Source organism: Elephas maximus, chromosome 10 (assembly GCF_024166365.1).
Source record: "Elephas maximus indicus isolate mEleMax1 chromosome 10, mEleMax1 primary haplotype, whole genome shotgun sequence".
Taxonomy (NCBI): domain Eukaryota; kingdom Metazoa; phylum Chordata; class Mammalia; order Proboscidea; family Elephantidae; genus Elephas; species Elephas maximus.
Window position 1 is genome coordinate 104,832,971 of NC_064828.1, and position 21,811 is coordinate 104,854,781.

The 21,811-nt window shown below is 45.0% G+C and overlaps 1 protein-coding gene across 1 annotated transcript in view; it reads left to right on the plus strand.

Annotated features, from left to right (window-relative positions):
• Nucleotides 1-2,206: 2,206 nt before the first annotated feature.
• Nucleotides 2,207-21,811, plus strand: part of DGLUCY (D-glutamate cyclase) — a 58,205-nt gene continuing 38,600 nt past the window's right edge. The window contains 9 exon segments of the mRNA XM_049897541.1: nt 2,207-2,309; nt 9,197-9,271; nt 9,274-9,340; nt 11,505-11,703; nt 15,229-15,352; nt 16,521-16,643; nt 20,883-20,996; nt 20,999-21,085; nt 21,478-21,487. Of these exon segments, the coding sequence (XP_049753498.1) occupies nt 2,207-2,309; nt 9,197-9,271; nt 9,274-9,340; nt 11,505-11,703; nt 15,229-15,352; nt 16,521-16,643; nt 20,883-20,996; nt 20,999-21,085; nt 21,478-21,487 (902 nt within the window).

Consider the following 21,811-nt stretch of genomic DNA (forward strand, 5'->3'; position numbering starts at 1 on the left):
GCCATCTAAGATACCTCTATTAGTCCCATCCCACCGGAGCAAAGAAGAATAAAGAAAACCAAAGACACAAGGAAAATACTAACCCAGACGACTAAAGGACCACATGAAACAGAAACTCCATCAACCTGAGACCAGAAGAACTAGGTGGTGTCCTGCTACCACCAAGGACTGCCCTGTCAGGGATCACAACAAGAAGTCCCAGAGAGAATGGGAGAAAAATGTAGAACAGAATTCAAATTCATGTAAAAAGACCAGACTTAACTGGCCTGACAGAGACTGGAGAAACCCCTGAAACTAAGGCCCACCCATGCTCTGTTAACCCAGAACTGAAACCATTCCTGAAGCCTACTTTTCAGACAAAGATTAGACAGGCCTATAAAACAAATAAATAACACATGTGAGGAACGTACTTCTTAGTTCAATCAAATATACAAGACCTAATGAGCAGCTACTGTACAAAAGTAGGACAAGAAGGCAGGAAGGAACAGGAACTGGATGAATGGACACGGGGAACCAGGGGTGGAAAGGGGGAGCATACTGTCACATTGCGGGGATTGCAACCAACGTCACAAAACAATATGTGTATAAATTTTTGAATGAGAAACTAACTTGAGCTGTGAACTTTCACCTAAAGCAAACACAAACCTAACATTAAAAAAAAAAATCTTTCCCCCCTCCAGGGCAATATGCTTCTTGCTTCGTCTATTGGAGATTTTATGCAATCTCACATTCTTCATTAAAATGGTCCTGAGGTGGACAAGCTTTTTATCCATGAGATTAGAGTTGAAGACACAAATTGACAGTTTGGACTCCCACTGGGTTCTTCTCTTAGGATGGCAAGAGTTGTCCAGAACCCTCACTACGGAGACTGCCCTTGAACATATAAACTTTGTTCTGCAGCCAACCAGTCACTCCTCAAAGGTTTATGGAGCTCCCGCTTCTGTGCCAGGCACTATGCTGGGCCCTGGGTATACTTAGCTGAAAAAGACAAGACATGGCTGTGCTTTGGGGAGTCCCTAGGTGGTGCAAACAGTTAATACATTTGGTAGTTAACTGAGAGGTTGGAGGTTCGAGTCCACCCAGAGGAACCTCCAAATAAAGGCCTTGAAGCCAACTGGTACTGGTACCTTGGAGGCCAACATAATGTGGCTACCTAAACCAGTCAGTTCCAACTCATGGCAACCGCACACATGTCAAAGCAGAACTGAGCTCCGTAGGGATTTCAAAGGCTGATTTTTTAGAAGTAGATCACCAGGCCTTTCTTCTGAGACGCCTCTAGGTGGAATCAAACCTCCAACCCTTCAGTTAGCAGCCGAGCATATTGACCATTTGTACCACTTAGGGACTCCATGGCTAACTATCCCTAGTTTTTGCTGACACACTGCATCCACTTATAGGATTCCTTTCTGAGAGTAATTTCCTAGAGCTTTGAGATCATCTCTCTTTTAAAAAAAAAAAAAAAAACTACAATATTCATTCATCCATTCATTCTCCAAAAATCTCCGTAAGACACCATACCTACAGCAGTATACTGGTGGTGGTAGGAGACATAAAGAAGAAAATACAAAATTCCTACTTTCTGGGGACCCAAATCTAAATAACACAAGTCAAAGGTAGACAGAAAATCGGCCTGGTGTTTCATTTGTTATTGCAAGTGGTATTCATTAATTCATCCATTTGATCATAAATATTTCTGGCACTTAGTATTTGGTAAGTGCTCTGGAGCCTATGGGAGAAGCCTAAGAAGTGTCCCTCCTTCAAGGCACTTGGGGTCACCCAGGGAGAGAGGAGGTTCAGAGCGAAGTAGAATATCAGGCCGTTGGTGACTCTGGGCCAAAATCGGCAGCCCAAAGAGTTCTGTGGGATCAAATGGGCCCAGTGCAAGCCTATCAGCTGCTTCACAGGGGTGGCGGACACTGAGCTGGATTTTGAGAAATGGACAGGCCTTCAGGGAGGGGAGGGAGGACATTCCAGGCCAAGAGAAGGGTGTGAACAAAGGTCATGAAGCCTGAGGAATTTCTCATTAAAAACTGAGACAACTGGGGAAACCTGCTCAAGAGACACACTCCACCCCCTGGCCACTCACTCCACTCTCCCCTTCACCCCACCCAAAGCAGGGCCAGGACAGCCGGGAAGGGATTTCTAATTTGTCCCCTTCCCCTTCTTCCTTCACCCAGATTCTCTGCAGCCCATTCAAGGACGTATAATGATCCTCACGCCCCACCTAAGGTCCCGCCTTCCCTCTGCCACAAGGAGCATCATTCTACAAAGGAAATCAAACACAGGAAGCATGTCTGGCCTGGCTGGGGGTGAGTGATGTTGGGTAGTTAAGAAAGAATTCCCTTCATAGAGTAAGTTAATGGTGGTGAAACAATATGGTTAGACACGAGAATGGTGACAAAATGCAAAGAATGTAAACGTCATTGAACTGTACGTGTAGAAAATATCGAATGGGTGTATGTTTTGTTACGTATATTTTCACCAAAAACAAAATTGAAAAGAATTCCCTGGAAAGACCAACTGTACAGAGCGAGGAATTCTCGAGACTTCTAGCTTCCACATGGGAGATAGAAAGTAATAAAATGGTTAGTGCTGGTGACTACTTAACTTTCCAGGAGAAATGGTACCTTCGGCCAGGTTCAAAGCATGGGAACCTCATCAGACAGGTCTAATATCTTCCAGTTCTGCTTGGTCACCTCAGCTCAGTGGGAGAACTGCCAATGTTTGTTTTAAGCCATAGCTAATTGGGTTTTCTGCTTCCTACAGCTAAAAGGGAAGCCCTGGTGGCGTAGTGGTTAAGTGCTACCACTACTAACCAAAGGGTCAGCAGTTCAAATCCGCCAGGCTCTCCTTGGAAACCCTATGAGGCAGTTCTACTCTGTCCTATAGGGTTGCTATGGTTCGGAATTGACTTGATGGCACTGGGTTTGGTTTTATAGCTAAAAGCATTCTTAATTAATACTTGACCTTCATATTCTCCTGGGGCTCACAGCTACCATCTTCTGTGCTAAAACTTCATTCAAAACCCTCATGATTCGCAACTCCATCTCTGAGATGAGCTCATGTCTGAGGCCGGGCTTGTGTTTCAAGCCTCAGATGATAGAAGGGATTTTCCCTCCTAGGAAAACTGTCCCCAGATTACACTGCATTTTAATACGATTTTGATTCAAGCCAAGTCTCCCTACCCTGAGCTGTTTTTTTTCCCTGGATGGCACCTATTGTCCCACTGTTTCCCAGAGGGATACCCAAGCATCTAGAACATCCTGCAAGAGAAAACAGATATCAAATTTGGCACTGACCTAAGACACAGCAAAGTTTCACAATAAAAAAAGTTTTTTCTGGTTACAATGGAAATGCCAAAGGGAAAACCACAGCACTGTTTAAAGTACTAGAGCAGAACAATTTTCATCTAGTTTATTGATGTATCTGGCCTCTGTTGATATTTACAACAGGCCAACAGAGTTATCTATTGTTTGTACAATGAAGCACCTCCAAACTTAGTAGCTTAAGCCTATAATTCTCAGAATTCTGCCCTTGAGGCTGGGCTTTGCTGGGTGGTTCTTCTGCTCAGGTGGTGTCTTTTGGGGTTAGAATAGTCATGATGGCTTCTTCATTCACGTGTCTAGACTGTCTACTGGGAAGGCTAGAACAGCTGGTACTGACCTAGAATCTCTCTTTCCATGTAGCCTTTCCAACAGTGATCACCAAACTTCTTTACATGTTGGCTCAGGGCTCCAAGAGAGTATTCCAAGAGGTCAAACCCTAATGTTCAAGTGCTTATCAAGCCTCTGCTTGCATGACACTTGCTAATGTCTCATTTGCAAAGCAAGTCACATGGCCAACACCAGCATTAATGGGGAGGGAGCTACACAAGGGCATGAATTCGGGGGGCATTGTTCATAGGGAACCACCAAGGTAACTGTTTACCGTGGACCTATTATTAACTTCCGCAAACACTAACTTAACCTCAGGTTGACTATCATTTTTTCTCTGCTAGCTTTCTGAATGTCAGTTCTATTAGTGTCTTATGCTGATAAATAGCCACAGTAATATATCAACAATGCCAACATTTTACATATTTGTGCCAAATGACTTCTCACAGACCAATCTCTGATCCTGTACCACAATTTAGCATGGACTTTGGAATCAAACTCTAGCTCCGCTGCTCAATGTCTTTATGGCCTTAATTTTCTTTACCTCCCTGAACCTCAGTTTCCTTGGCTAAAACATGGGGAGAATAATAGTACCCACCTCATATAACTGTTGTGAAGAATATATGAGAAGATATAGGTAAAGGACTAGCACAGACTATGTACTCAAATAAATGTTGTTTTTTTGCTCTATTATTTTGCCCCTAGCCCTATCTTCTCGTCTTAGAGACAGAGCTGTGGGTTATGAGGTATACTGAACAAAGTTCTAGCACAGAAGATAGTACCCAGTAGCTGTGGATCCCAAAAGAATACAAAGGACAAGTATTAATTAAGAATGCTTTGAGCTATAGGTAACAGAAAACCCAATTAACGGTGGCTCAAACAAATATGTGTTTATTTTTCTCACATAATAAGACGTCTGAAGGTGGGCATCTGCTAGTTCAGTGGTCAAAGACAGCACGTCTGTGATTCTCTTGGCCTTTCCTCCATGGTTATAAGATGGTTGCCCTGCCAGCTCCATTATCACATCTACTTTCAAGGAAAGGAGGGGGGAAGGGAAAGCCACATTGTCCTTTTTTAGCCTTCCTAGAAGTCCTGTCATAATTCTGCTTATGTTTCATTGGGCAGAACTTGTCATGTGGCTCCCCCTAGCTGCAAGGGAGTTGGGAAAGTAAGTAGCTTCTTCAGTCTCTCTAGAGATGGCCAAGGAAGAAGGGGGTTGGAAACGGTTGATAGGTTAGCTAACCAGCAGGGGCTGCCACAGCCTGCTGCTTATGGGCCAGGCTGCAGTGAAAGCTCCTTTTGGCCCAGATGAGGACCCTGTGATGAGGTGACTCCCTAGACAGCTACTTGCTAGAACCTCAGGAAGTAATAAAGTGAAGTGGCCATGGGCTGAAACCCTGAAGTCAGACAGCCTGGGTTTGAATCCCAGCTTTGCTCCTGACCAGCTATGCAGCCTTGGGAAACTACGTGACCTCCCTCAGCCTTAGGCTCCTCATCTATACAATGAAGTAGCGATAGAATCTTCCCTATGGAACTATCAGGAGAAGTAACTGAGCTAACATCAGCCAAGTACTCAGCACAGCGCATGGTCCAAAACAGGAACTCCGTCTATGCTAGCCACTGTGTTTGAAGGCTCAGTGAGAAGAGAAGCTCACTTTACTCAATGGCTGGAAAATCCAGTGTAGGACTATGCCTTCTGGGGCTTTAAATCAGATTTTTCTTTTTTTTAAAGTTACCATCAAGTCAACTCTGACTCAGGGCGAACTTATGGGTGTGTTAGAGTAGAACTATGTCCCATAGGGTTTTCAGTGGCTAGTTTTTTCAGAAGTAGATTACCAGGCCATTCTTCTTTTTTTATTTTTATTATGATTTAAGTGAAACTTTACACAGCGAATTACTCATTAAACAATTAATACATAATTTGTTTTGTGGCATTGGTTGCCAACCCTGTGATGTGTCAACACTCTCCCCTTTTCCACCTCAGTTTCCCTGTTTCTATTAGTCTTTTTCTGTCCTTTCCTGCCTTCTTGTCTTTGCTTGTGGGCTGGTGTGCCTGTTGAACTATGAAGCATGTCCCTCACGTGTGTTATTATTAGCCCTAGAGACCTGTCTCATCTTTGGCTGAAGGGTAAACCTCAGGAATGACTTCAGTACTGAGCTAAAAGGGTGTCCAGGGGCTATACTCTCAGGGTTTCTACCAGGCCTTTCCTCTGAAGTATCTCTGGGTGGACTTGAACCTCCAACCTTCAGTTAGCAGCTGAGTGTATTAACTGTTTGTATCACACAAAAACAAACAGGGACTCCTTAAATCAGACTTGAAACATTAAAAAGTGAGTTTTTTTTTTTCCCTCGTCATTAAGTTAAAAAAAAACCTCAGGCTTCTCTGCTAAAAGGGCTCAGAGGGATCCCTTCATCTGTCTCCACAAAAAGAAAGTGTCGTGGCTTTAGATGGAGCCCAAGGGACCCAGGGGATGGGTGAATCACATTGACAATAAAATACCTCACCCTGGTGCAACTGCTGCTGCTCCAAAAAGCCACTTGAGGCCTTTATTCTGTGTCCTGTTACTAATATAGATGAGTCAGGGACTTTCCTGTGACCAGCAGGTACCCTTCATTAAAGAAGAAACAAAGAAGCTTTGTACACATAACGCTTTCCTGATCTACTGTATTAAAAATCCAATTTGTTCCCATAACAGGCTTTGGAGAAAGGCGGGTGGGGGTGAGGAATAGTAGGCCTTGACTGGTTGTATTCCCTTCCACCTGACTCTAGATTATTTTTGGAGCCACACTGGGCTTACTTAAGATGTGTGGTCAGCTTCCTCGGGCTTCAGCACCTGTAGGTGTCCCGTTTGTCCTCATTTTGAAGGTTTCTTTGTGGCATGATCTGCAGGCACTTCAGAGTTTGAGATAATGAGTTCCAGGTCCACTGGGAAGAGTAGGATCTGGTCCTGGCCTTTTCCTAGTGGACGGTAACATCTGCTCCATTCCACAGTCCCCAAGGAGGAAGGGGCCGTAGGTGGTGGTGGACTCACCCTAGGGAGACCCAGTGCCCCAGTCCAGTGGATATGGTGAGCTAATGACGTGAGAAGGACTCAGGGCTCATCTGTCTCAGGTTTTGAAACTTGGCTGGATCACCCACCGGCAGTGCACCCCTGGGAAAGTGACTTCACCTCTCTGAGCTGTATTTTCCTCATCTTTAAAATACGAATGGTTACGTGTATAAATGACTTAGCACAGAGAGCCTGGAGTATGAGAAGTGCTCAGTAAATATTAGCTAACAATGTTAGTGCAGGAAAGAAAGCCCACATGTTGACAGAGCAAATCTGCCGTAATTAGAATTGTCATCCAGGTTATTTCTCCAAAAGGGTATAATTCTATTTTCCTTTGGGATATCCTTTTTAAAGGAAATGGTACCCCACCCTACTTTTTTTGAAACATATCTTTTCTTGTTTATTTTTTCTCCAATTACAGAAACTATACAAGTTTACTGTAGAAATTTTAGAATACTGAGGAAAGCTCAAAGAAGAAAATGAAAATCACCCATAGTCCTGTCACCTAGAGATAACCATGATTAACATGTAGATGTATTTCCTTCTAGCCCTTTCTCTCATCAATTTTATGAATTATGCTAAACACACTATTTTGTTGCCTGGTATTGTTCCTTTAATGATACGTCATGAATATCTTTTAATATCATTAAATATTTCTTCTGTGCCGTATTTTAGAGGTCTATGCAGGATTTCAACACCTGTTACTTAAACACCTATGTGTTAGGTAATTTACATACAATAACCCACTGAATTCCTTTGATTAAAATGACTAAGGCTATTTTATAGATGAGAAAGCTGAGGCAGAGCAATGTAAAGCCACTGTCCAGGATCACAGAACTGGTCAGAGGCAGAATCAGGATTTGAACCCAGGTCTGTTTGCCTCCAAGGCCAAAGAACTTCATGTTTCAGAGGGCTGCTGGTTGCCACCAGAGAAGGCTGTGGGTGTGAGTGAGGGTCTTTCTCTATAGCTCTGTCGTTGTTGTGTGCCGTTGAGTCAATTCTGACTCATAGTGACCCTATAGGACAGAGTAGAACTACTGTATAGGGTTTCCAAGGCTGTAACCTTTATGGAAGGAGCCCTGGTAGCACAGTGGTTAAATGCATGGCTGTTAACCCAGAGGTCGGTCGTTCAAACCCACCAGCTGTTTCACAGGACAATGTTGCGGCAGTCTGCTTCCATAAAGATTTCAGCCTTGGAAGCTCTATGGGGCAGTTCTACTCTGTCCTATAGGGTCACTATGAGTTGAAATTGACTCAACAGCAGCAGGTAATTTTTACAGAAACAGATCGCCAGGTCTTTTCTCCTGTGGAGTGGCTGGTGGGTTTGAACTGCCAAACTTTCGGTGGTGAGAGTATAAATTGGTACAACCAGCTTGGATAATTGCAGGCTTTAGCTACAAAATCTGAACATACATGTTTATTCACATACCCTATGGCCCTAGGTATATGCCCAAAAGAAATGTATACATATGATCATGGATTGAATTGTGTCCCCCAAAAACATGTGTCAACTTGGTTAGGCCATGATTCCCAGTATTGTGTGGTTGTCCTCTATTTTCCGATTGTAATTTTACATTAAAGAGGATTAGGATGGTATTGTTACACCCTTAATAAGGTCACATGTCCCTGATCCAATGTAAAGGGAGTTTCCCTAGGGTGTGGCCTGTACCACCTTTTATCTTACAAGAGATAACAGGAAAGGGAAGCAAGCAGAGAGTTGGGAACCTCATACCACCAAGAAAGAAGCACCAGGAGCAGAGTGCGTCCTTTGAACCCAGGGTTCCTGTACGGAAAAGCTCCTAGTCCAAGAGAAGATTGATGAGAAAGACCTTTCTCCAGAGCCGTCAGAGAGAGAAAGCCTTCCCCTAGAGCTGGCGCCCTGAATTTGGACTTCTGGTCTACTAGTCTGTGAGAGAATAAATTTCTCTTTGTTGAAGTCATCCACTTGTGGTATTTCTGTTAAAGCAGCACTAGATGACTAAGGAACATATGAACCTCCAAAGTACAGGTACTAAAATGTTTGTGGCAGCACTCTTCGTAACAGCCCCAGATTGGAGACTACTCAAGTGTCCATCAGCAATAGATTGAGTAAATATACCATGATATATTCATGAAATGGAAAGAAATCAATTATCGTTAAATGCAACAATGGATGGATCTCACAAACATACTGCTCAGTGAAAGAAGCAAGACTCCAAAGACACGTAGTGTATGATTCTATTCTATGAAGTCCAATGACATGCCAAAGTTATCTGTGATGTTAGAAGGCAGGCTAGTGGTTTCCCTAGAAGGGGAATTGACGACTGGAAGGGGCACATTTCTGGGATGCTGATAATGTTGTGTTTCTTGATCTGGGTGCTGGTTATGTGGGTGTATTTACTCTGTGAATATTTACCAAGCTGTACACTTAGGATATTTGTATCTTCCTATATAAAAAGTTAAAAGTCTGCCTAGATGGCACTATGACCTTGTCCCTTCTCTCACCAAACCCAGGGCCCCAAACAACCAGCATGGTAGTCCTGAACAGGTCCCTGGCCCCAGCTTTTGACAGTTTCTGCCAGGCCAACAGTCCCTGCTGGGCAGAAGTGAGCCCAGCAAATGGATATTGCCTGCGCTGGGCGCTGCCTCAGATACCAGGTAAAAAGCCTGGGTTACAGGGGTTAAGGCTGGTAGGTGGCCAGGTGCAGTAGCTGGGTATCTCTGTCATCAGGGACCTGTCTGTCCCACCTCGGGGACTCCACACTGCCTGGCATGGGGCCTCACTCATGATTGTTGCTCAGGAAAGAGCTGCCCTTCCATCTTGCTCACTCCTACCCTAGCCCCTGCCCCTGCCCCGGTCCCCAGTAAAATCTTTGGAACCACTGAGAAAGTCCACCTTCGGGGAAATCCCATTGGCAATGCCATCCATGCACTTAATCACCCAAGCCAGACACCTGCCGCCTCAGGATTAGGAAGAAAATAAATACATCTGTAGTCCCAACACCCAGAGACAGACATTACTATTGTGTTTGTTCTCCCCGGATTTTGAGAACGTAACATATCAAATAAATAGCTGTCATATAGTTTCCTAGGGCTTCAGTAACAAAATACCACACAGTGGCTTTAAAAAAACAGACATGTATTGACTCACAGTTCTGGAGGTTGGAAGTTCAAATCAGGGTATCGGCCATGACGGTTCCTTCTGAGGGTTCTGTTCCCTGCCTCCCTCTGAGCTTCTAGTGGCCGCCAGCAATCCTTGGCCTTCTTTGCTGCTTGTAGACGCCTTCACATGGTGTCTTCTCCCTGGGTGTGGCTGTCTTCATGTCTGTTCTCCCCCTTTAAAAAATACCATTCAGAAGAGATTAGGATTAGGACCCACCCTACACCCTACTCCAGTATGACCTCATTTAACTGAATGATAACAAAAGGAAGACTGAACAAGGTCATGTTCACAGGTAGAGGTGTCAGAACTTCAGCATATCTTTTTCGGGGGTCACAATTCAATCCATAACAATGGTCCTACTGATTCTGCTTCCTAATGCCTCTCCAGAGGGTCCACACTTCTCCCACCATCCTAGCTCAGGCTGACATCTTCTCTCCTCTAGACGATGACATCTTAACTAGTCTCCCTGCCCCAGGCTCACTCCCAACCCCCCACCCCCCACCCCCCACCTGCTACTCTCCCACCAGAGTAACTTTTTCTATCTTTAAATATGATTGTGTCACTCCTATATTTAAAATTGCTCAGTACCTCCCTGTGCCTTATACCTTAGCCTAATGTCAAGGCCTGTGGTTACCTGTCCCCTGCTCAGGTTCTCCCCCCTGCCCCACCCTAGTCATTCCCAATGCTCTCCCCAGACACGAAACTGTCCAAGAACATTCTGCCTGTACCCATTTGGAGACTCCAGAGAAGGGAAAGTCCTTTGGAGACCCCACCTGGGCCCAAGGCTGGGTCCTTTATGTTTTTCCCTAGTGTGCCCCATCACTACCAACCTGGAGTCCCCTAGAGAAGACCCTTCAATGTTCCAGGGTGTTTAATGCCTCCATGCTTTTTCTATCCTGTTCCCTCTGCCTAGGATGTGCTTTTGTCCTTGTCGACCTGATGAACTCCTATCCATCCTTCAAGACCCAGCTCCAGTGTCTCCTCTTTTGTGAGGGAGAATGGACTTCTCATTCCTTTGTGTGCTACTCTATTTAGACTGTTAACACTTACTACTCTGTATTGAAGCATCTGTCTTCAGTGCTGTCCCACCTACTGACGTAGGGTTGCAAGCTCTGTAAGGGTTGGGGTGGTACCCTCTCCATCACTGTAGCCCCATCACCAGCATGTGCCTGGCAGGGCTCAGTGAATGATTCTGGAGCGAATGAGGAGCAGACTTGTAATCAAAGAAGCCTTGCAGCCTCACAGAAGCATTTCCCTAAGGAAGGAAAGGCCCCACCCACGGGTATCACCGAGGGATTCCTCGAGACACCTGTCTTTTGTCCCGTTTAGTCTGCCAATCCCCCCTTGATGGTAGAGAGGGCACCATTGGTTTTTCTTGGTGGTTTGGCTGGTCTCAGGTTGAGGTTAGAAGAAATACAATGGGGATGGGAGCAAGAACTACATTACATATATGCTGATCTGATAGTCTTCAATCTGGTAAATTTGGAAGGATGCCCCCAAGACTCCCTGCTCAAAACTATGTCCCCAAGCTCAGTGCCAGTGCCTGAAATCTCAGCACTAGATGTCCTCCTCCCTCTCTCTCCAGTCCTTTTAAAAAATATATCATTAGGGGCCATATTGAGAGTCCGGGGACCTGAGAGTTTTCCCTGGTATTTCCAGGACAGGCTGTCCCCAATTCTGGAAATACGAGTTTGGTATCTGCATGGGCAGCCTGGCCTCGCTGGAGGAGTACTCACAGCAGCCAAAGGACATGGTGGCCTTTGTCCCGGGCTGCAGTTTCTCCCCAGAAGAGGCCTTGAAGGAGGCAGGGCTCCCCAGCAGAGACTCAGGAGGTCATGGCTATGGCAGTGCATACAAGGTAGGGGACATGAGCCACCAGGGCAGAATACCTTGGAAATGGGGATCAACTTGTATTTTCCTGTGACGGGAAAGAACTGGCACAGGAGACAGAAGACCTCAGCTCAGGCCCCAGCTCAGCCACTTTCCAGCTGTGCAACCCAGGCCAAGCTGCTAACCTCTCTGAGCTTTCCTCATCTGGAAAAGGGGACTACAGCCTCTGCCCCTCCCACCTCTGGGACTGTGTGAGCACCCAGGGTGAAGCACTTGGTGTCCCCAAAAGTGGGATTTGAGCCCCTCGTGATAGAGCATTGAGGCTGTGTGAACCAAACTTCTGTATCATTTGTGGTTCTTATAACTTAGGGCCTCTCAGTGAAATCTTCAAAAACTCTCCCTGGCTGGGGTGAGCATTTCCTCAGAGACAATGTATCAGGCTCTGCAAGTATTCTGGGGTTCGTGGCAGAGCCCCTGCCAGGCCTTTCATGACTGCTTTATGTCTCTGTCAGGAAACCTGGGTCATGTTCTGGACTGCTGGTGGTCACAGACGCCACACAGCCACCTCACCTGGGGCCACCAAGATGAGGTGCTGCCTCTCTGCTGGTACTCTGAGGGTTTATTCCAGCCATTCCTTGTCCAGTTGAGAGAACTAGGCTCCCTGACCCCACCAGCCCCTAGGTTCATGGACATTTTTTGTAAAGTCTGAGAATTTACTCTGCTTATAAACAGCCAGCCCTCCAGGTCTATTTATGGAAGACTCAGACAAAAGATTTAATCTCAGACCCAGGACATTTATTAAAACTTGCCTGTTCTAGGCTCTTAACAGAGAGGCTGAGTGGCCTTTGATCAAAAACAAGGCTGCCCACAGCATGGTCCTTTCATGTGGGAAGTGTGTGTCTAGTGGTTTTCTAGAAGCTGGGGTGTGGTGGCTGAACAGCCGCTGCTGGCTGGGACCCAGGCCAGGCTCCAGCCCTAGAACACACCGTCATTTATAGCTTGTAGGGGCTGGGAGGGCCTGCTGGCTCATCACGAGCCTCTCATTTTAGTTGAGGAAACCGAGGCCTAGAGAGAGAAAGGGTCTTGCCCAAGTCACAAAGCCAGACTGGAACACAGGCTCGTGGCTCCACCAAAAAAAAAGTCAATAATAAGAGTTGTGAAGATTGAATGATGCTCATCCCTGCCCACCCTAAATGCTCAATACAGTCAATGTCTCCACAGCACCACACCTCACTGTCCCCAGTGGTTACCATGCAGCCTTCTGTTAAATGTTGATGACTCTGCCCATTTGTTCCTGGAAGGAATGGCCAGGCAGCCATCTTGCATTCAGCTGTGGGCTTTGAGGGAATAAAGCCATCAAGGCTTTATTATTTTAATAATAATACTGCTAATATATTAATTGTATTGAAATATTGGTAATTATATTATATAATGTATAAAATATATTAATGTCTTAATATACAATGTTCTTATATATTATTATGTATATATTATATAATAATGGAAACCCTGGTAGCATAGTGGTTAAGAGCTGTGGCTGCTAACCAAAAGGTCAGCAGTTCTAATCCACTAGGCGTTCCTTGGAAACCCTATGGAGCAGTCCTACTCTGTCCTATAGGGTCGCTATGAGTCAGAATCGACTTGACAGCAGTGGGGTTTATTATATAATAATAATAATAGTTTCCAAGGAGTGCCTGGTGGATTCAAACTGCCGACCTTTTGGGTATCAGCCGTAGCACTTAGCCACTACACTACCAGGATTTCCCTTTAAAATACAGCATTAATAATATTATATTATTATGTAATTATATTAATAACACAATATCATTGTTGTTAGGTGCCACCAAGTCAATTTTTGACTTACAGTGACCCGTGTGACAGAGTAGAACTGCCCCATAGGGTTATCTAGCCTGTAATCTTTATAGAAGAAGATTGCCAAGGCTTTTCTCCTGAGGAGCCACTGGGTGAGTTCAAACCACCAACCTTCGGGTTAGCAGCCAAGCGTTTAACTGTGGCACCACCAGGGCTCCTTAATATAATATTAATGATACAATATTATTATTATGTAATGATGTAATATTCTTATTTAATGAGATATTATTATGTAATTATATTAATGATATTATGTAATGACACTAGTGATATGTCATCAATAATATTACCGTATTTTTACACAAATAACGTGCACCTTCTACTTTTGTTTGCCATCCACCCCCTCCCCCATGAGGTATTTTCATAATCACCACTATGCCAATTTCTTTTACAAGTTGCTATAAAAAAATTGACATAGCGCACTTACAAAAATACTTCGTGGGGGGCAGGGAGCAGCTAGCAAACAAACACAGAAGGCGCACATTACAGTAATAATATAATACTGTTGTGTAAGATATTAATGGTATAATATTGCTATGTGACAATACTAATAATACTGCCTCCTCAGCCTCAGGGAGCACTGCCCGTCTCCCCTGAGTGTCCCTGGCATGCGCCCTCTTTCAGTGCTGGTGCCCAGACACCGAGCTGGCAGGCACATGCTGGTTTCATCCTGGTGCCAGGATGATTACTGCAAGTCCTTCAGGCAGCAGCCAAGACTGTCCCAGTGGATTATAATCCTGGCCGTGTCCTAAAACTTTGGTAAGCCCCATCTCAGGGACCAGAAACTATTCAGGAAAACAAACAAACAAACATGCCAGTGAAAGTCAAGGCAGTCACCCTGGGCCACTTCTACAGAGGCAGGAGGAGTGACGCTGGGCTAAGTGCCGGTCTGGGATCAGACCTCTCTCCCTTCGCGGATACCGGAGCAGAGAAGGCACCAGGTCCTCCCACTGCCCTGGTTCCCTCTGCCTCCGATTCTGCCAGAGGCTCTTCACCTCTGGCCCCAGGCCCTTTGAAGTCCAGAGATAATACTCAGAGGGTCCGTGAAATTGGACGGGAAAAAAATTACAATCTGATTTTCATAGCCTCTAACTGAGATTTGGCATTCCCTTAGTAATGACGGCAAGTAGCAAACTTCAGGAGTATTAGCAGACCCTGTGAGGTTGTGGCTGCCAGAAGAAAAACCGCAGATATTTTCCTATCACCTTACAGTTGTTTCAGATATCTCAAAAATATCCTTTATACTGATGACTACTTCAAAATAACCAAGGTTATTATTGGAGCTACTGTTTTGTTCCCTAAACCGTTAGTGCAGAAATACATACATCTCTATATCACATTTTTTCATAATTTGCTAACTGCACTTGCAGGGTAACTGGTTTCCTTTGTAATCTTAGGCATTTCCTTTTTTACGTTTAAAAGCATTACCTTGAGCAGGTTTCCATAGCTTCACCAGATTGCCAAAGGGGTCCATGGCACACCAAAAAAGTCACAACTCCCGGTTTTACACCAATAATTATTAGCAAACTTCCCAATTTCAACTTAAGGTAGAAGTTATGCTCTCATAGCAGCTACTGAGACCTCCCCCTTCATTCCGCTGCCTGCAACCTTGGTGCTCAGGGCTTGAAACGGTGCTAATTCCATTTTTTTTTTTTCTTTTTTACTTAATTTTTTTGGTCAGATAACAGTGCCTTGCTCCACCACTGCTGGCTTTTGCTGCCCTCTGATGGTTACAGTGAGGCCCGTCCCCAAGGACAAGCTGGAAAAGCTGATGCAGGCCAGTTGCTCCATTGCTGGGGCGGGGGGTGGGGGGCAGTGAGCATGGACAACCCATTCACATTGGCCACCCAGCTCAGTGACCACTCTCTTTCCTGATCTAGATAGCCTTGCCTGGACTTGCACCTGAGAAGCGGACAGGAGCTTGCTATGTTCCTGGGCTGTCACGGCTTGTCCTCATCTCTCCCAGGGGTCTTGGGGCTGAAGGCACCACACAAGGCTAGTGACTTGCAGCAGCAACAGCGCTGGGCCTTACAGATTTAAAGATACTGACTTTGGCAGAACTAGCTAGCTTTACCCATTAGCGGTCTGTGAACTTCAAGTGAACCTGGGGTGGGGGGAGCAGGTGGTGGAGGGTGATGGCAGGGCTCTCTGCCCTGAGACTTGAACTCAAAGTCACCTTCAACTGGGCTGCTGACCAGTGGCCTATCTGCACAGGAGAAAGCTTTGTCCCAGTGCTAATTCAGACTGAAACCCACGGAACCCAGTGCATTAGCTCAATCTGAGGGTAAGTGGGCAGATCCAGGAACCAAAATCTGAAGCTGCCCAAGCCTCGTGGAAGCTCTCAGAAGGCCTGGTAAGATCTTGGGGTTGGGTCTCAGGAGGAGGCCAGAGTCCACTGTTATTGAACTGGCACAACTGTGTAACAAACAAAATCTTGACTTTTATAAAAATAGAATCAGCACTTCCTACCTTCATCATGTGGAGGTGATCTCAGGCACACCCAACAACAACGTGTCTGCTGAATTGTATGGTTATTGGGGATGGTTTGGGCCCAGCACATTCCTCTTTGCCGTGCTCGTCAGGTTTAGGGATGCTGTTGGTGACAAATATTAGAATTTGGATCTGTGGAGTGTGATTCAGTCTGTCTCCAGGTAAACTCACAAATGTTGCTTTTGTTAGCTATTTGTACAGTGAAGGTGTTGGGCTGAATGGACCTCATGTCATGGGAGCCTGAGATTCTGTATTCTGAGACAGTACCATCCAGACCGAATTGTAAGACATCAAGTGACCTGGATCATTAAGGTCTCAATTTCTTTTTTCCTTCTCCTCCATCTCAGATATCATTTAATATTATCCTATGGCTAGCGTTCCTTTTGGAGAAACAACCACGAACATCTACTCAATGTTTTCTGCTGGGATGGTACATGCCAGTGCAGGACCCAGCTAAATTATGTTTTCTTTTTCCATCTGCAGACCTGCTGGGAATCAAAGATCTTTCCCAGCCTGCCTACGGGGACATTGTGGTGTGTCAGCCAGGGGATGTCCCAGTGTTCTGGCCTTCTCAGCTGACCAGTCTCGAAGCTGTCAGCAGCTGCAGTATGTTTGGGCATGGGGTGAGGGGGAGGACAATTCTTTTGACCTCAGGTGGGCTCTGATGATTCTTAAAAGCATAGGCTTATAGTACATAATCAGGAGGGACCAATCCCTGGAGAAGGACATCATGCTCGGTAAAGTAGAGGGTCAGCAAAAAAGAGGAAGGCCCTCAACGAGATGGCTTGACACAGTGGCTGCAACAATGGGCTCAAACAGCAACAATTGTGAGGATGGCGCAGGACCAGGCAGCATTTTGTTCTGTTCTACATGGGGTCACTAGGAGTCAAAACCGACTTGATGGCACCTAACAACAATAACAGTACAAGCATTAAAAAAAAAACAAAGTAATAAAACAAAAACCATAGGCCTACAGCCCACAGCTAAACTCTCTCTGGCTTCCTTATTGAACCCCAGATCTTGGTCTCCTCAGCAACGTAACATGCCTTTCATCTCAAACATGCTTTGATTAAATTTATCTCTATCTGCTGAAGCTTTATAGCCCATTTTAACAGAAGAGCCAATCTTTAGCTTGACCTTTGGAGACATTTTGGAGGTTGATGGGGTTTTAAAAGCAAAGGTGGAGCCAAGAAATACAACTAAACCAACCATTTCAAATGGTATTTGCAAGGTGATTGAAAGTGATTTTGTTACTTAAAAAAAAAAAGTTTCCATTGAGTCAATTTCAACTCAATGCGACGCCATGTATGTCAGGGTAGAGCTGTGCTCCACAGGGTTTCTAATGGCTGATTTTTCGGAAGTACAGGTAGTCCCCCAACTTACAGTGGGGATCCGTTCTGACGACTCCGTTGTAAGTCTGTTCTGACATAAGCCGAATACTCCTTTTTCTTTCTTAGTTTTCATTATTGCCTTTTATTATCAGTATCTTCATAAATCTGATCTTTGAACATCTACCAGAGTGAATGTGAGAATAACAACAGCAGCTGCAACACTGTGTGTAGTACATATTACTAACAATAAGACGTACCAAAAAAAAAAAGGTTGTAAGTGCAATTTGTTGTAACTCAAACATGTCAGTCTACTGACTACCGGTAGATTGCCAGGGCTTTCTTCCGAGGCACATCTGGGTGGACTTGAAACCCCAACCTTTCAGTTAGCAGTCAAGCACATTAACCTTTGCACCACCCAAACCCAAACCAAACCCTGCGCCATGGAGTCGATTCTGACTTGTGCCATCCTCATGTGTTACAGATTAGAACTGAGCTCCACAGGGTTTTCTGGGCTGTAATCATTACAGAAGCAGATCTCCAGGCTGTTCTTCCGTGGTGCTGCTGGGTGGGTTCGAACTGTCAAACTTTCGGTTAGTAACTCAGTGCAAACCATTTGGGCCACCCTGGGACTCCAATGTGTTACTACCTTTTTTCAAAGACCCATAGTGATATTACAATGAGGAGACACATGAGGGCGCCCTAAGTAGCTCACAGCACGATGTGAATGTGATACCTACTGCCGTGTGGTCGATTCCGACTTGTAGCGACTCTATAGGGCAAAGTACAACTGCCCCCACAGGTTTTCCAAAGCTATAAATCTTTACAGAAGCAGACTGCCACATCTTTCTCCCGTGGAGTGGCTGGTGGGTTCGAACAACAGAACTTTGGGTTAGCAGCTGAGCACTTTAACCACTGCACCACCAAGGCCCCTTCATGGATGTGATAGAAACATCAAAAAAAAAAAATTGCATCCCACTGTTGCAGACAGGAGACAGTTTTGGCCCTGTCAGCCGCACTTGAACTATAAAACACAGAATTTGCTGTTACTTTTTTTTTTTTTTTTACTGGCGCAGTGGTTGAGAGCTACGGCTGCTAACCAGAGGTCAGCATTTCAAATCTACCAGCCGCTCCTTGGAAACCCTACAGGGCGGTTCTACTCTGTCCTATAGAGTCGCTATGAGTCAGAATTGACTCAACACCAACAGGTTTGGTTTTGGCTTTTTGTTTACCTTAAAGGCATTCAAGGGAGTTTAGATATCAGAATGGCCTCATGATAAAGATTATCTCCAATATGACAATAAGGTAGAGGCACCAAGACCCACGGGACTCCATTTGCTTGGTTAACATGTATGTATTGAGCACCTGCTATGTGCCAGGCATGGGCCCAGTTGCCAGGCATACAATTCTGAGTGTGTGTGCACACGTGTGTGTATACACACTCACATCCGTGCAGTAAATAACCCCTCTCCTTCCTCAGGTCACAGTGCGTGGGCACGCCAGCACTTCAGCCCTTCAGTTCTCATTAGAGACAGCATGTTTGATTGAAAATGAGAACAAGTCACTGCATCACTCAGCGACCGTCTTGTACAGCAAATAATATATTGATAATTGCAGTTGAAATATTGAAATTTGAGTTTTTTTTTTTAATTAGAAAGGTTTCTTAAAAAGTCATTCTCAACTTTCAATATTTCAGCTTCTATTTTACACTCTAGGCTGGCTTTAGAGCAACCAATATCAGCTATTGTCCAAAACATGGGAAAACAATTATTGCATTCATCAAATTCGTTAGTTCCTCCCCTGATGTATCACTTCTAAAAGTTAAATTAAAATGCTTTACCAGTAGGTTCTTCTTTTGAAGTGTTGACTGATTTGGGCTTTCTGTTGTTCTTAGGTGCTGTGGAGTTGATTCCATGTGTGCGAGTAGAACTGCTCCACAGGGTTTTCAAGGTTGTGACCTTTTGGGAGCAGACCTCCAGGCCTGTCTTCTAAGGTGCCTCTGGGTGGGTTTGAATCAGCAACCTTTCGGCTAGTAGTTGAGTGCTTAACCATTGGCACTACCTAGGATCTGGCTTTCTATTACAGCTGAGAAATTTTACTGTTTCTGTGAAACCCCAGATCTTGTCATTTGTTTGGTCACCTCTACCTTGACTGAGCACCTATGGTGTGCAAAGCAGCATGTGGGAGTCTGAGGTGAATGAGCTGTGGGCCTCTTCTCTAGGAACACACAGCTGAGTGGGTGATAGTAGTGAAGGATAATAATGACGCTGATTTGTCATAATGACAACGTAGACAGCCAAGCAAAAAATCAAACCCATTGCCATCAAGTCAATTCCAACTCACAGTGACCCTACAGGACAGAGTAGACCTGCCCCATAGGGTTTCCAAGGCTGTAATCTTTACAGAAGCAGACTGCCAGATCTTTCTCTCAAAGAGCAGCTGGTGGGTTTGAACTGCTGATGTTTCAGCTAGCAGCCAAGCGCTTAACCACTGCACCACCAGGGCTCCTATATGCAGAAGACAGGTCAGTTAAGTACAATAAGCACTTCCCCTAATGGGCAGGCACAAGGACACAGAATGAGTAAGATATAACCCCTGGTTTTAATAAAGCAAACCATCATTTACGGAGGGCTTATCCTGTACCTTTTCCTAAACAATTTTTATGTGCGTTTTCCCATCTGACCCTGACAACAACCACATGAGGTGTTTTACAGCTGAGGAGACAGGTTTCAGGAGGTTGAAGCCACACTCTAACTCCAGTGTGTTTGCCACGCTAAAGCCAGGTCCTAATGACTCTGCTAGTGTGTTTCCCATTCCCTGAAATCTATAATGGAGATTGTTTTAAAGAACAATATTAATATAATCCAAAGCAAAATATAAGCGCTCTGAGGAAAAATAGGAGTTCTTGGGTGGCGCAAATGGTTAAGTGGTTGACTACTAGCTGAAAGGTTGGCAGTTCGAAACCACCTAGAGACGCCTCAGAAGACAGACCTGGCGATCTGCTTCCGAAAGATCACAGCCTTGAAAACCCTATGGAGCACACGGGGTGACCGTGAGTTGGAGTTGACTCAACGGCAACTAACCACAACAACCTGAGAAAAATAGAACTGTTGCAGAGTAACAAACAAACCTAACATTTGCTGCAAAGTAAAGCAAGATAGCTTCACGCGTTGTTAGAGTCCAGTAGATGCTTTCTGATATCCATGGGATTAAACTACTGGGCTCTCCTAGGGCCCTGGCTGTAACTGTGGCTGTGGAAGGGCTGTGGCTGTACCTCACTCCTTTTCCCACATTCAACTCGTCTTTACTTTCCCAAAAGTTGGAGGCACTTATTTAAGTGAAACTTGACTGGGCCATAAGACTGTTTGCTCTGAGCTGGTACCAACAAACGGTGAAGAGGGTACTGTGAGCAGAGTTGAGGCACAGGTGCCATCTTGCCCATCAGCAGTGGGCTAGAAGAGAAGGGACTGGGTTCTACCAAGTGGCTCAGCTTTGTCCCTCCTGTTGTCTGTTTTAGAGGCCTCACTGGCTGTCACCAGTGCTATAGGTTACATGATACTGACTGACCTGAAGGGTGCAAAGATGCCAGCCACCTGTCTCACCCCTGAAGGCATTCTGGAGGTCCATCACATCTCCAGGATCCTTTGTACTACAGCATCGCATCAGCTTCAGCTGTGCAGAAGATCAGAGAACTAGAGACTCTGATTACCGTAGACCCAGGTAAGAAACAAAACATTCACACCTGAATGACCTGGAGAAATTCATCACTGATGTAATTGTCAGGGAAAGAGGCAGGATAGAAAATACTGTATGATCCTGGTCTCTTAAAAAAATGTTCATACTATGTATGAATCTCAAAAAAGTCTAGAAGTCAATGCACCAAAATATTGACATTGATGATTTTACCTGAACACTGACCATGTAAGGGGTTTTGGGACAGTGAGCTTATTAGCTGGGCACGTTGTAGCCAGAACCAAATTGGGACTGGTAGTAAGAAAAAAATCGTTTCTAGGTAGGTAAAAAAAAAAAAAATTACCCTTCAAGACTAAAGGGGTGTACTAGCCCTGGAGCAGGGCCTGGAAGGCAGGAGGGAACAGGAAAGCTGGTAATAGGGAACCCAGGGTTGAGGAAGGAGAGTGCTGAGATGTCATGGGGTTGTTAACCAATGTCATACAACAATGTGAACTGTTTGATGAGAAACTAGTTTGTTCTGTAAACCTTCATCTAAAGTGCAATAAAAAAAATAATTAAAAAAATGTTACCCATGTGTTTATAATGCTCCTAATCTCCCCCTTTTGCACCATTGCCCTGGGGCTGGGCATAGAACAGATTTTTTTTTAGATACTGGGCAGCAGAGGAAGAGGCCCTGGTGGTGGCACCGTGGTTAAGGTGTTCGGCTGCTAACTGAAAGGTCGGCGGTTTAAACCCAGCAGCCACTCCGAGGGA